This window comes from Pelmatolapia mariae, linkage group LG1, assembly GCF_036321145.2.
Source record: "Pelmatolapia mariae isolate MD_Pm_ZW linkage group LG1, Pm_UMD_F_2, whole genome shotgun sequence".
Classification (NCBI taxonomy): Eukaryota; Metazoa; Chordata; class Actinopteri; order Cichliformes; family Cichlidae; genus Pelmatolapia; species Pelmatolapia mariae.
The window spans coordinates 23,802,501-23,816,120 of NC_086227.1; the positions used below are offsets into that span (position 1 = coordinate 23,802,501).

A 13,620-nucleotide genomic window follows, 5' to 3' on the forward strand; every position below is an offset into this window, starting at 1 on the left:
GGTGTTTTTTTTTTTCATTTAGTGTTGCTAGGACAGGCAAGTGGGTGAGTGACTCCATTCACTAAGAATGACAGAAATGTTTGTGTGTGTGTTTTCTCCCACAGAAACTTCGTCAAGATATTCTGTTAATGAAACCCTATTTTATCACCTGCAAGGAGGCAATGGAAGCTCGGCTGCTACTACAGGTCAGTAACTTTTTATTGTCAGAAGTTTCAGATGTAATATTTAGTAGATTTTAGTAAATTTTATTGGGCAAAACAAGGACTTGCTTTCAAGCAGAAATGTTATCTAGTTATAAAAAATTATCTCAATTAAACCTGATCCAAGCAATACTATTAGACAATTCTGCATATAAATCATAAAATTATCTTGTAATTGCCCAGACAGTTGTATAAAACATGGAATATTTAAAGGAGCCTCATTTAAATGCATGCAAATGTTCTGAAAAAGAGGAAGTGACACAATTTCCAACATAGTTCACGAAAAATGCTTGTATGCCCAGAAATTTGTCCCTAACAACTTGGTTAACATTAGCCTGCTATAAGTAAAGCATCTTATTTATGTTGGAAAAGTGCAGTCCACCACTGAACCTCTGAATTACCCAGGTTTCTTCTTGCATAACAGTGGCAAGACTTAGATAATCTGTCAAAAAAAACAAAACCTCTTATTCTTCACAAAATGTGTGATTCTTTTCATATAATGTTGGAATAAAGAACTGATAGCCTCAACTTTTTTAAACGGGCATTTACAAATTTAGACTAGGCCTTTTTTTTCCTCAGTTGTATATAAGCGTGCGTGTATTTGTACAAACAAACATGTGCATTAAGAAAGTTGTTTTTTTTTCATTATCATATTATAAACAGTTAATATTGTTTCAGTCTCCACTGGATGATCAGAGTTTACAATTTAACCCTTCAAAGAGAGCAAGAATGTAAACAACCCAGTTTGGAAAACTTGCTATCAATTTACTTACCATTTAAAAAAATACAAATGGAAGCACTGACACAGGCAGCCTATTAGCAGTATGTTAAAACAGCACCACCATGTGATAGAAGTGAAGAGTACTGAACTAAAGAAGGCTGATGATGTACAGTCGGGTGAGCCACTGGATATCACTAATTACCTTGCATAAATTAAATTGACACTTGTGATCTCAAGTTCTTTGTTAGCTCAGTTTTAATCTATACTAAACATATTTTTATGATTTGCCAGTTTGAATTGTTTTAAAATGTTTCCCCACTGTTAAAATAAATAAATAATATGTTTAAAACTATGCTTGAGTCTGATATCTCTTTTTTTGCACTAAAGAGTTGAGTCTCATTATATGAAAGTTGCCCATTTCCTTTTTTTGCTTTTATATTTTCCAGCTACAAGATCGCCAACACTTTGTCGAGAACGACGACATGTACTCACTACAGGATTTGATTGACATTTCCACTGGCAGACTGAGCTGTTCCCTCACAGAGATCCACACCACATTTGCTAAGCACATCAAACTAGACTGCGAGGTGAGCTCATACATCATAAAGCACAAACTTCCCTACTGATGGCACTGTTGAACTATATCATGAAGAGGAGGGGCAAATTCACCATGTTGTACTAATATATGGCTGAAATGTTTTTAGTATGTGTTGGTATCGTTGTACCTTTCTGTGCCATATTAGTGGTTTGTGCTGTCCATGTGTGTATTTGTAGCGCTGTCAGGCCAAAGGATTTGTGTGTGAGCTTTGTAAGGAGGGAGACATCCTGTTCCCCTTTGACAGTCACACCTCAGTCTGCCATGACTGCTCTGCTGTTTTTCACAGGTTAGTCATCACCAACGATTTGGGCTCAAAAATACAGCAAATTTTCTCTTTGTGAAGTGTTTAAAGTTAATTGATAAAAGGAAATTGTTTGTATAAAAGTTTTGAGTGGAGATACCAATAATCCAACATATCTTCAGAATAGCATAGTAATTAAGAGTATTTCTGTTTAACAAGTGGTACTTCAATTAGCAAAGCACTATGATTTCCCAATTATTAAACTGTTACTAAAAGAAATAACCAAACTGTCTTGAATGTTACAATGTTGATGTTTTTTGTTGTGTACCTCTGTAGAGATTGTTACTTTGACAATTCCACAACTTGTCCACGATGTGCACGAATGACTGAGCGCAAGCAGGACGAAGAGGAGCTGGATGTGAAAGAAAGCTAACTCTGGAAAGGACCCTAGGATTTAAGTGGATGCTGCACTTTGCTTCGCTATGGAAAAAAATCTGATCTAAGTTTAAAAACAAAACAAAACACATAATCTTTCTTTATTTTGTTTTATGATTATGCTCTGACTTTTGTTTTTCCTGTGCACTGCATTATGAGGCAGGGTATTTAAAATTCATCTGGAAATTAATATATTTTTATCAAACCTTTGCATTCCTACAGAACTTAGATGTACAAACCACTGCGTGTATGTTTAATGTTGGTGTGTGTTTCTAAATTTACAAGTAAATGCTCTGTAGAGAAAATCCACCTGATCAGTAGGTGGTTATGCATGCAGAAATTGTATATTTACTGTTACAAGCCTCAACTACTTTAATCCAAACTGCCAATAATGCTGAACTTTAAAGTTGCCATTTATCAGAATTTTAAAGTTTAGAAGCCCAGCTTCCAATAAGAAAATCGCCAAAAATATGCCTTTCAGCATCCAGTTCCTGTGCTGCCATGTCCAAGTTTCAGTTTATTAGGTTCAGATGGGTGATGTTGCACAAAAAAAGCTATGTGTTGACATAGTTTAAAATGGGATTAAATCTGTTAGACTGTGTGATCAGTTGGTCACTGCCACTTGCCCCCACCCCCCCTTTTTTTGGACACGTTTTCTATGAGTTCAATTGCTGTTTATTTCAAACCAATATATTGATCTGTTGATATTTCATAAAGTCTTCAATTATGTAGATTTTCAGGCCTTAACTGTTTATTTTCAGCTCTTTTCCTATTTGCACCGTACCGAATGGTATAGGTGAACAAAAAAAATAATGTGTATACATACAATCACTGAAAACATAACTTCAAATATGTGTACTGTATTTGCAACAGATATATATATAATGAAAGCATGCATTAGCAGTACGGTACTTTTCCTTGTAAAGAAGATTGTTAAACTGTAAGACACAAAGACTATGAGAGTTGTTTTATGTGCTTTCATTTTTTTTAAATTCAAAACTGTGAACTAATGCTGTGCAGTTTAATATGTGTTTAATCAGTGCTGTTTTCATGCAGTGTAGCAAATATCTGTTGATGCTCATGAAAATTGTGTGCCTAAGATTGTCAGGTTACTTAACAGCTGTTATCCAAACCTTTTCATACCATCATGGTAGTTGTTTCAGTCTAAATTCCCTTAATTAAGTCTCTGTATGTTAGGTGGCAAACCTTGGTTAATGTGTAAATGCTGACCTTTACGTATTTGTTTTAAAATAATGAGTTTTGGCTGTGTTATATTTCAGCATGATGTATTGTATATATATATATTTTTCAAACTAATGGACTTACATGGTGTTGGTAAACGCCATGGCTTGTTAAACATGTGAGTAGTGCATGAATAAAGTAATGAAATGCATTTAAGCAATGGTTTTAATTCTGTCTGTTAATGACCGGTCTGCAACTAAGAACAACAAAAAATCCAAATGAAGATAGATCTCTTTGGCTTTCCAACATTAAAACTGGGCTTATAAAAAACAAACAAAAAAAAAACCCGCTGGAAGACTGGTACCTACCTGTACCGTCTGTAACCGAAATCTCGCGAGATGACTGTGATACGCACCGTGCCTCCGGTGCCTCTTCTAATGGCTCTGCGGTGAGTCGGTCCGTCAGTCGGGCTGACAGGATGAGTCTCCTGTCATTGACTGTCGGCTACTGTAGGACCCGAGCCCGGACGCTGAGCCGAAACTATTCCTCTTCATCTACTTTTCGCTTCTTCGTGGTTCTCACGTCGGTAGGTTGTAAAAACACTGTTATTGTTTTATATCAGCTTAACTACACTTCTAAAAAAAAAAAAATAGATGACGCAAGTTTTTTTGTCACCTGCGTTTGCTAACAATGGTTTGCAAGGAATTATGTTAAAAGTTTGTTTTTTGGTATTTTTTAAAATCCAGATATAGTAGTCAACTCCAAAAAACCCAAGCAAGCTGCAGCAGTGTTTATTTATCATTCCTGCATTGTTTGTTCTCTCACGGTAGGCGATGTCCGTTCCGTTAATGTAGTTTATAAATCAGTTTCCTCAGTTTCATAATACTCATTTTAAAAGGGGCTCTCTCTCTCGCTCATTTATCCATCCAGTTGCCTTTAATATTTAAAACTGTTTAAGAAGATGAATTGCCTCACCCATTGTCTCTCCTTCATAAAAAAAAATCTACTAACTACTATTAAAAATGCATTCATAGTATTCTGTTTCTTTCTGTAGTCAACTGTATAGGGGAAAATTGTCACCAACAGGTGCCTGTATTCCACTATGGGATCATTATTTTTACCTGTGTGGATGTGAATATGTATGGTTTAGCTGTGTAAGATGAATTTTCCAGAGTCATAACCTGCAGCAATGGTTTTATTGCGTGCACTATTATGTATGTTTGATACCAAGAAATGCTCTCTCATAGTGAATCACAATTTGAGCAGTTGTATGGTAATCAGTTTAGTCAAACCATAAACATAACTGAATCAACATTAAATATGTGCAGATGGCCAAAATGAAGTAAATATTTGACCTTAACAGCAGCTGTTCAGTGTCATTGTTGCAATGACTGCATATAATTAGGTTATATGCAACACATTTCAGTGTGCCTAGATCTTAATCAGATTTCAGTAATCCTTAAACATGTGAGCAAACAAAAGGGTTTTTTTTAATGTAAAAACATGAATACAGTCTCTGCTTCATGAGACTGTATCCTTTCTCTCAGTTAATTTGTTTACATCTCTGTTTTCTTTGTGTTATTGTAGGCAGAATATAACTAAAATTTAATTGAACTGAATCTATTTCATGTACATTTCTTTTTATACATGGCTTTTGATGACTCTGAATTTGCTGCTAACCTATTTCAGAAGAAATCACTCATCCAAAGAAGATGCAGAGGTTTACGTCAACACATTTTCCAAGTTACTCGGTTACTTAGCTCAAGGAAACCGCCAAAAGGTAGTCCATCTTTTAGTGCTGTTTACCTTTTTAATGACTCTAAATCAGTGTGCACACAGACTGTAAACTTTAAGGGCAGTGTGAAGAACATAATTGTTTACTTTTCTATGTTTGTTATTGAACTGTGTATAATTTTTTTACCCAATGAATTTGTAAGCCCTGTATTTCTCAGCTCTGCTGCAATGAACAGTTGTGTTATTATTGCTGTTCAGATGGAAATATAAAAGAAGAGTCTCGTGGAAGGGAGTGGCAGGACTCAAATAATGGGAAGGACCAAAGACGAAAACGATGGAAGAGAGGGGAATCATACTGGTGGTCACGCTTTCAGGTGTGAATCATAGCCAGAATTGTGGCAATAACTGCCTCGTCTTCAGTCACTAAATAATAACAAAATATGTTTACTAAAATGATTCTATATAGGAGTTGTAAACTAAAATATTTTTTCATTATCCTATTTCTAACAGGAGGAATTTCCCTTTGATGATAAAACGGTCCAGAACCTGGCAGCCGGTGCAGCAGGCATGGCCTCAGCTTTCTTGTACTTTCACTTTAGAGAAACAGGAGTCCAGATCTCCTGGAAGGATTTTGTGCATCACTACTTGAGTAGAGGCTTGGTGAGAGGCAGAGATCGTTTTAATTACGGTGTCTTCCTTACACCTGTGTGTCTGTGCTTGTGTTTGCAACCATGTGAACAAATGATTCCTTCTGCTCTCCTCCCAGGTGGGCCATGTCGAGGTTGTCAACAAACAGTACGTCAAAGTATTTCCTGCCCCCGGCGTGAACACATCACGAGTGGTCAGTTTCATTAAATGTCCCAGTGTGTAATCGCAGTGTCTTATACAAACTAAATGCATTTATTTTTACTGTTAAACTGATGAGAATCGACAAAATGTACATCACTATATTGATAAAAATGACTGTATAAACAAACAAAACAAACATCTTTCTTTTTCTCACACACTATATTCCCATTTGCTTTTGTTGCTAGAAGACACACCTACTTTCTGAAATTCCAAGAGCATAAGTTTTAAAATACAGATCTCAGCAGTCGACATATTTGTATTTGGCACATAAGTACTTTCGTTTTCATTTTCTCACTGTCTTTCCTTATCAGTTGCTTTTTTTTTCTAAATAAAGCTTGCTAACCTTTATTTGCAGCAGGCATTTGACTGATTACACTGAGAAAATCACACGAGGAACAATTGCTATTCTAACAGTGCAGTCTATCTATGAATAGTGTTGCTATTTTCTCCCCTTCCACCACCTGATGATGGTAGTGTGCCTCCACCGAGGGGCCGCAGTCCAGATGAGTCAGTCAAAGTACAGTAAAGGTAGATATACTTACTACATATACTACATGCTGTTGTCTTCATGTTTCAGAACTATTTGTGGTTCAACATTGGCAGCGCAGACTCATTTGAGCATAACCTGGAGCTAGCACAGCAGGAAATAGGTCTGGACTCCACTCAGAAAGTACCTGTGCTCTACAGCAGTGAAAGTGATGGGTGAGAAAGTACAGCAGCTTCACTTTAAAGTTACTGCATATATAGGTTATTAGAATCCATGCCCTAACTAAGGTTTTTCTCTTCCCATAGGACTCTGTTTTTGAGTGTTCTCCCAATCTTACTTGTGGTTGGATTTTTACTTTTTGCAACACGGCAGGGGCCGATGGCAGGAGGACTTGGTGGCTGGGGGAGAGGAAGCCTCTTTGGGATAAGTGAATCCAAAGCCAGGATAATTAAAAACAATGTCAGTGTGCGTTTTAAAGATGTTGCAGGGTGTGAGGAGGCCAAACAAGATATCTTGGAGTTTATCAATTTCCTGAAAAGCCCACGTCAGTATCATGACCTGGGTGCTAAGATCCCTAAGGTGTGTCATTTCTTGATAAAGAAATTTATTATTTTTATTAAAATAAAGCAATTCTGCACTTCTGTATTCTGATCATACTCACTGGAACAAAAAATTCCTTAAGATAGAAAATATATTAAATCTAATTAACTCCCTTGTTTACAGGGTGCAGTGCTATGGGGTCCATCTGGAAATGGGAAGACTTTGCTAGCTAAGGCCACTGCAGGAGAGGCCAACGTTCCTTTCATTGCAGTCAACGGCTCGGAGTTCCAGGAAATGTTTGTCGGTGTGGGTGCAGCAAGGGTTAGTACGGAGCTGAATGATTGGACTCTCAACGAGTCTGAAAGCAAAATGATGGGTCACATGCTTGTGATGCTGCAGTGTGACCACAATATGTGCAAATACAGCAGATCACTGAATTACTCATTCTCGTATCAAATTAAAATGATGAAGACTTTCTACTTTTGGGTGTTTTGGCAATGTCAAAAATTTGTATAACTGTAGAAATAAATAGATCTTTTCTGTGTTTTATTAGATAAGAGATTTGTTTGCCACAGCTCGAAAAAATGCTCCTTGCATTCTTTTCATTGATGAGATTGACGCGATCGGCAGAAAGAGGGGCAAAGAAAACTTTGGTGACGGGGGCGAGCAGGAGAACACCCTCAACCAGCTGCTTGTGGAAATGGATGGTGGGTAATTATGTTTTATGTCAACATTACTGATGCTATTTTTTCACAAGCCCTCAGTCCTCTAAATGCTTTTGTCATTGCAGGATTCAACAGCAGCACTAACATAGTGGTTTTAGCTGCCACAAATCGAGTCGATATCCTGGATCCAGCTCTGATGAGGCCTGGACGCTTTGATCGACATGTTTACATAGGTGAAGTATAAATATTAACCTGAGATCTGCCTACTTCCTCTGCAGTCTCCTCTTTTGTTGCAACTCAGTTACCTTTTTTGAAAACTATAAATATAAAACCATTGTTTCTATGTTCATTAAGATGCATTTAAAATTTCAGTTAAGTTTCAGATTATTGGTGTCTGACCACAACACCAAGCTCACTTTTACTTTTGCTGTGATTAAGTTTATTTTCTTTTTGATTTCTGTTTCCCCGTAGCAGTTTATCATTCCACATGTGATTCACTGGCTCTGCTGTGCATGCAGACCCAGATGGTGTGCATGCAGACCCAGATTTAGCTTTGTTAACTTTGTTAAATCTGGGTCTGCATAACTTTCTTTGACTTTCCCTGCTTTAGATGAGGTGTCACGTTTGACATTATTGAAACTCACATCTTGTACTTACTGTATGTTTCTTCTTGCCTGTTTACGTCTTATGTCATTAGAAGCATGTGTTGCATAATGTTTGCTTTTATCTTTGGTTAATTTGATATTTCCTGCCTGCTAAGATCTAATTTTCCTAACACCAGGACTACAGGGTGGGTGGCCAGACCACTTTTCTCTATCAGAGAAAACAAGATCATAATGAGAGAGCTGTTTTTCTATAAAGGACAGATTAGGTAACTGGAGGCCAACACGAGGGATGGGATATATTGCTCCTCATTTCCCTGTTATTCTCTGTTCCCTGTCCTTCTGTCTGTGTATATTGTCTTATGTAAACAGATGACAGAAAGATGGGAGTGCTGAAAAAGTTCACGTTTCTAATTGGTTTAATGAGCAATTAGTTATGTAACTTGGTATTCCAACAAGCCACAAGTTTGGCCACTGCCTTAGAACTTATATTGGGTCCTTTCCTGGATGCTGACAAATGACAAAGGGTTTTTAAATGGTAAAATAAATGACGCTGAATTCATGGCTTTAAATGCGAATTAAAACATTTCTCCTCCAGTAAGAGTTAATGCTTCTGTACTGAAACTTTTAAGTCCATACATTGTTGTTTTAGAATTTGCTCTGCCTTTCGACCGAATATAAACCTTTAAAAAAAGTGTTATTTTAAAGTTTCTACAAACAAGATTCACCACCTTTTCATGCTGGTATGGTTTCAGTGAACTATTTTTGCAGTTGCTAATTGTGCACGTGTAATGCAGCAGAAGACTGAGTAACTGTCAGCATCAGCTCTATAAGCTTTTTGTTTGCACAGTACTGTGCAAACAAATTTGAGCCGCCTCTCGATTCTTTATATTTTGCTAGATAAACTGAACATATGTGCAGTAATTTATTAGAGCATTTTCAAAAATACATGGAAATACAGTATATTAGGTAAAAACACTGAAGTACATTCATTGATATGACCACCTTTATTCTTCAACACAGCCTTAACTCTCTCAGGCAACTTTCTTGTAATTTCTTTAAGTAGTCTTCAGGAATAGGCTTCTTGAAGGACAATCAAAGTTATTTTCAGATGTTGACTCCTTTTGTTCTCTACTCTATCAAAATGATCCCACTCAGGTTCAATAATGTTGATCTTCAGGATCGGGGCAGGCTCTCTTATGAGCTCCTCCATACATACTGATAAGCCTTTAAACTAAAATTTTTAAATTTGGTTTCAGTACTTCATTTTGAGTCCAATTCTTGCATAATTTGACATACCTCAGCCTTTTCTTCCGGTTGCTCTTCCTTTAGAATTGCTTCTTGAAAGCCACCCTTCCACTTAAACCATTATTAATGAGGCTTTGGTGAACAGCAGATTGATTAATTGAAGGACCGAATGCATCTCTGATCCTGTGTCAGGTCTTTGCTCGAAAGCCTGAAGAACTATTTCTCAGGATCACTTTAGAAAAGTGTAGCTCAATGAAAACCAAATATAAAGGAATTAAGGAATGAGACTTTTGCACAGTACTGTATATGTGACAGAACTTGAAGCAGAGTGATTTATTAATGAATTATAAAGACAGTGGTCTTTTTGTGTGTGTGTGTTTTGCAGGTCCTCCAGATATGAAAGGCAGGGCATCAATCTTTAAGGTGCATTTAAGACCTCTGAAGTTGGACTCCAGTGTAGATGTAGAGACGCTGGCCAGGAATCTTGCTGCTTTAACCCCAGATTTTACTGGTGGGAATAAAAGATCATGATCACTGAATACCCAACAAATCTAAAAAAGAAAATCACACCATTTCAGCTGCTTCTTGCTTTAATTTCATCACAGTCTAACTTATTTGTGGCTTCTCTGTGTGTGTATAAGGGGCTGACATTGCAAATGTGTGTAATGAGGCAGCTCTAATAGCTGCACGTCGTCTCAGCCAGTATGTCAGTAGCAAACACTTTGAGTGGGCAGTTGAAAGGGTTGTTGGAGGTAAGTCAAACACCAAAATTATGCGCTTCAAAATGAACCAAAAGAAACTGATAGAATTTATGTGAATCTTACCATAACCACTTTATTGATTACATAAATACAATGACAATACAATACAACTGAGTTATAAAAGCAGTGGTGTCAAAATATAGAGCTTATGTGTTATTTTATGTTATTTCATTAAGATGTCGTGTTCTCAGGTCTAGAGAAAAGATCTCAGGTTCTGCAACTTCCAGAAAAAATTACTCTGGCATATCATGAAGCTGGGCATGCTGTCACTGGGTGGTTTCTTGAACATGCAGACCCACTTTTTAAGGTATTCTTTACATTTCTTGCTCTCCCTCTGCAATAATCCTGTAATAATTATAATGATTAGCTGGTTATAGATTCATCATTATAATGTACTCCACCAGGTGTCACTTGTTCCTAGAGGGACAGGTTTGGGCTACGCACAGTATCTACCTAAAGAGCAGTACCTATTCACACAGGAGCAGCTGTTTGACAGAATGTGCATGATGCTGGGTGGTCGAGTGGCTGAGCAGGTTTTCTTTCGTCAAGTCACCACCAGGGCACAAGATGATCTCAGGAAAGTCACACAGTCTGCCTATGCACAGGTACTCGCCTCACTGCAGAACAGGCTTATTGTAGAAATTTAGGTGTAACCAAACCATATTTTGTCCAACAAAAAAAAAGCATAACCATCCATGGGGTTAAAATGACTCATAGAGAATAATTTATGATTGTTATTGACTATAGATTTCTGTTCCAGTCTTCATATTCTTCTTCTCTTCATATTTTAGATTGTACAGTTTGGAATGAATGGGGCGGTGGGTCAGGTTTCTTTTGACCTACCGCAATGGGGCAGCCTTATAACTGACAAACCTTTCAGTGAATCTACAGCCCAGGTTATAGACCAGGAAGTTCGCTCACTCATAGACACTGCCTTCCAACGAACACTTGAGCTCATACTTGACAAGAAGGAAATGGTGGAGAAGGTGCGAACTTTTTAAAATTTGTAGTAAGTGCTTCAGAGACATTTGCAGAGTGTGATGCTGCAAATGGATTTTCATTTGTGCTGAGCATTTTTCAAAACTGTCATATATTTGGAGTATGAAAAAAATTGTGTATTTTAATGACCTCAAAGCTCGATGTTTCCTGTTGGTCATGTAATGCAGGTGGCAAAGCATCTTCTAGACCAAGAGATTCTAGACAGGGTTGACATGGTGGAACTGCTAGGACCTCGCCCCTTTCAAGAGAAGTTCTCATATCAAGAGGTTGTTGATTGCTTGGAGAAATCTAAAGAAGACACTTTTCTACCTGAAGGACTAACAGACTGGCAAAACAACAAAGGAGATAAAAAACACCTGCAGAATCGGCAAAACACATCAGCCCTTTACCTGTAGGCTGTCTTTAAGGTTGTCTCTCATGTGCGGCATCATCGGGTCTGGACTGCAGTTTGTCAAAGGTCTGTTAGTGGTTCATGTGACTGACAACCTTAGGACAAAAGATGGTGATGTGTTGCCCAAGTTTTTGTGCAATCTGCAATTTTTTCTATTGTAGTTTTTATGTGAAAGTGCACTTTTTTGCTGCAGTTGCCTTATGTTTCTTTTTTTCCACTCTGTGGAAGTCTCTAAGTGCAATAATACTAACAAAACATACCATGAATAATTAGAAGAGAATTATATTATGTTATTAGAAGGGAATAAGCCATCATGCTATGTTCTTTTCAGCCACAGGAACCATGTGTTAAGTTTTATTTTGAGGCTTGTATTTTCATACAGTTTTCTATTCTATCCTATTATTTGCCACATGTTTAAAGTTCAGATCTATTTGATTGTTGATTGTTTTATATTTCAATCCTTTTGCAGGTGTTGTTTTCCTTGGAGTCTGCGTATATTTATCAGTAAAGGTAATTAGAAATCAATCAATGTTTTCTAGCTTTCTCTCTGTGCATACAGTCCAGCAAATATTAGCTAATCAAATGTACTGGAGGCTATTTTTTCCTTCCCAGTGTCACATAATAATAAGGGTAAACATTTATGTAGATATAAGAACTTCGGATTAGCTCTGGGAAAGTGTAGCTCAGTATGGGTCATATTGTTTGTCTTGTCTCTGTGTTACAAACTGTCCCTTAGAATATATAAAAATATCGCCTGCATAGTTCACTGGTCAAAGTAGTGATTAAGAAAGATTTCTGTCCTTTTATTCTTTCAAACTGTGCTTTTATCACATTTAATGAGGATAAAACAAATTAGCAACAGCTTAAAGTAATACGAACACTAAAGTATTTGCTTGGTACTGTAAAAACATGAATTTTGCTGTTATTCAGGAAATTACTCTATGTCAGTTGTGTATTTTGTTTTATTTTTTCCTACTTCCTGTCTATACTCTGTCATCTACTGTTGCATTTCTTATGCCAGCTGCTCCTCTGCTGGGTAAATAGTATTTTTGTAACTATTGTACTATTATATACAAATATGTACACTAATATATACCAATCATTACTTGAACTTGCAATATGAGTAGAGTGGGTACTTTTGCACTTTTAGCCAGGATTCCCATTAATGGTAAGCCGGGGCTACATTGGTGCTATAATAATTTTAATAATAATGATTATTCAAATTCTTTGGAGATCCATGGATGGTGAAATAAAGTTTAAAATTTCTGTTTGAATTTAAAAACTTTAACAGAACAGCCATCTCAGACTGGGTTTGGCGGTTGCCATAGTTTCCCTGCTATTTATAGAGCACATTGTCTGCAGTGAACATGAGGGATGTGCATATTTATTTGCACATACTACATTTGTAGCGAAGACTGATATGAAATCAATTGCTGTCCATACCATACAATACAGAATGGGTCTCCTCCACACTAGTAACAACAGAAGTCACACAATAACTTACACTGCTTTCATTTTATTTTTTTCTTCTACCATCCCAGTGTCACTTTGAATCCACTGTGTCACAGCATTCAGAATTATTGGCACTCTTGGTATAGACAAGCTGAATATGCGACAAATAAATCAAGTAATCAGCTATTCCCTTTACTGAAAATAATAAGAAATATTGCATCAGGAGTTAAATTCACCTTTTGGGAGATTTGAATTATAAAATTGTTGGCACTTTGTTTTGCATGAATCTGCCTATAGTGAGATTTGACCTTTTTTTTAACTGCTTTAAGTTTGACCCCATATTGTTTCAGTGTAACTTTTTTTTTTTACTAACTTTGGATTGCTTTATGCTAGTAGCAGCAATTGTGGCAGATAATCTATTCATAATGATAAAGTGAGCAAATTTTGCAAACACAAAGTTGGGTGTGGAAAAGTACATAGCATATAGCTGCTACTTGGTCTGTTTATCTTTGTGA

General features: G+C 36.9%; 2 protein-coding genes across 3 annotated transcripts in view; both read left to right on the top strand.

Annotated features, from left to right (window-relative positions):
* The window catches only part of def8 (differentially expressed in FDCP 8 homolog), a 17,082-nt gene extending 13,502 nt beyond the window's left edge, over positions 1-3,580 (top strand). The window contains exons 9-12 of the mRNA XM_063476721.1: positions 105-185; positions 1,368-1,508; positions 1,696-1,805; positions 2,097-3,580. Of these exons, the coding sequence (XP_063332791.1) occupies positions 105-185; positions 1,368-1,508; positions 1,696-1,805; positions 2,097-2,193 (429 nt within the window). The 3' untranslated portion in view covers positions 2,194-3,580. The remainder of the gene's footprint in view (positions 1-104; positions 186-1,367; positions 1,509-1,695; positions 1,806-2,096) is intronic.
* Positions 3,581-3,821: 241 nt separating this feature from the next.
* On the top strand, positions 3,822-13,552 carry LOC134629421 (AFG3-like protein 1). Of its 2 annotated transcripts, none has more exons than XM_063476733.1 (16): positions 3,822-3,963; positions 5,067-5,157; positions 5,370-5,485; positions 5,622-5,771; positions 5,878-5,952; positions 6,538-6,662; positions 6,753-7,026; positions 7,171-7,308; positions 7,541-7,694; positions 7,778-7,885; positions 9,888-10,013; positions 10,144-10,254; positions 10,440-10,570; positions 10,668-10,868; positions 11,055-11,249; positions 11,430-13,552. In XM_063476733.1, exons 1-16 carry the CDS (start codon positions 3,856-3,858, stop codon positions 11,655-11,657), a joined length of 2,331 nt encoding a protein of 776 aa, XP_063332803.1. In that variant the 5' UTR covers positions 3,822-3,855; the 3' UTR covers positions 11,658-13,552. The 2 variants fall into 2 exon arrangements, with proteins under 2 accessions (XP_063332803.1, XP_063332812.1); XM_063476742.1 differs by having other exon boundaries at positions 10,455-10,570.
* Positions 13,553-13,620: the final 68 nt, after the last annotated feature.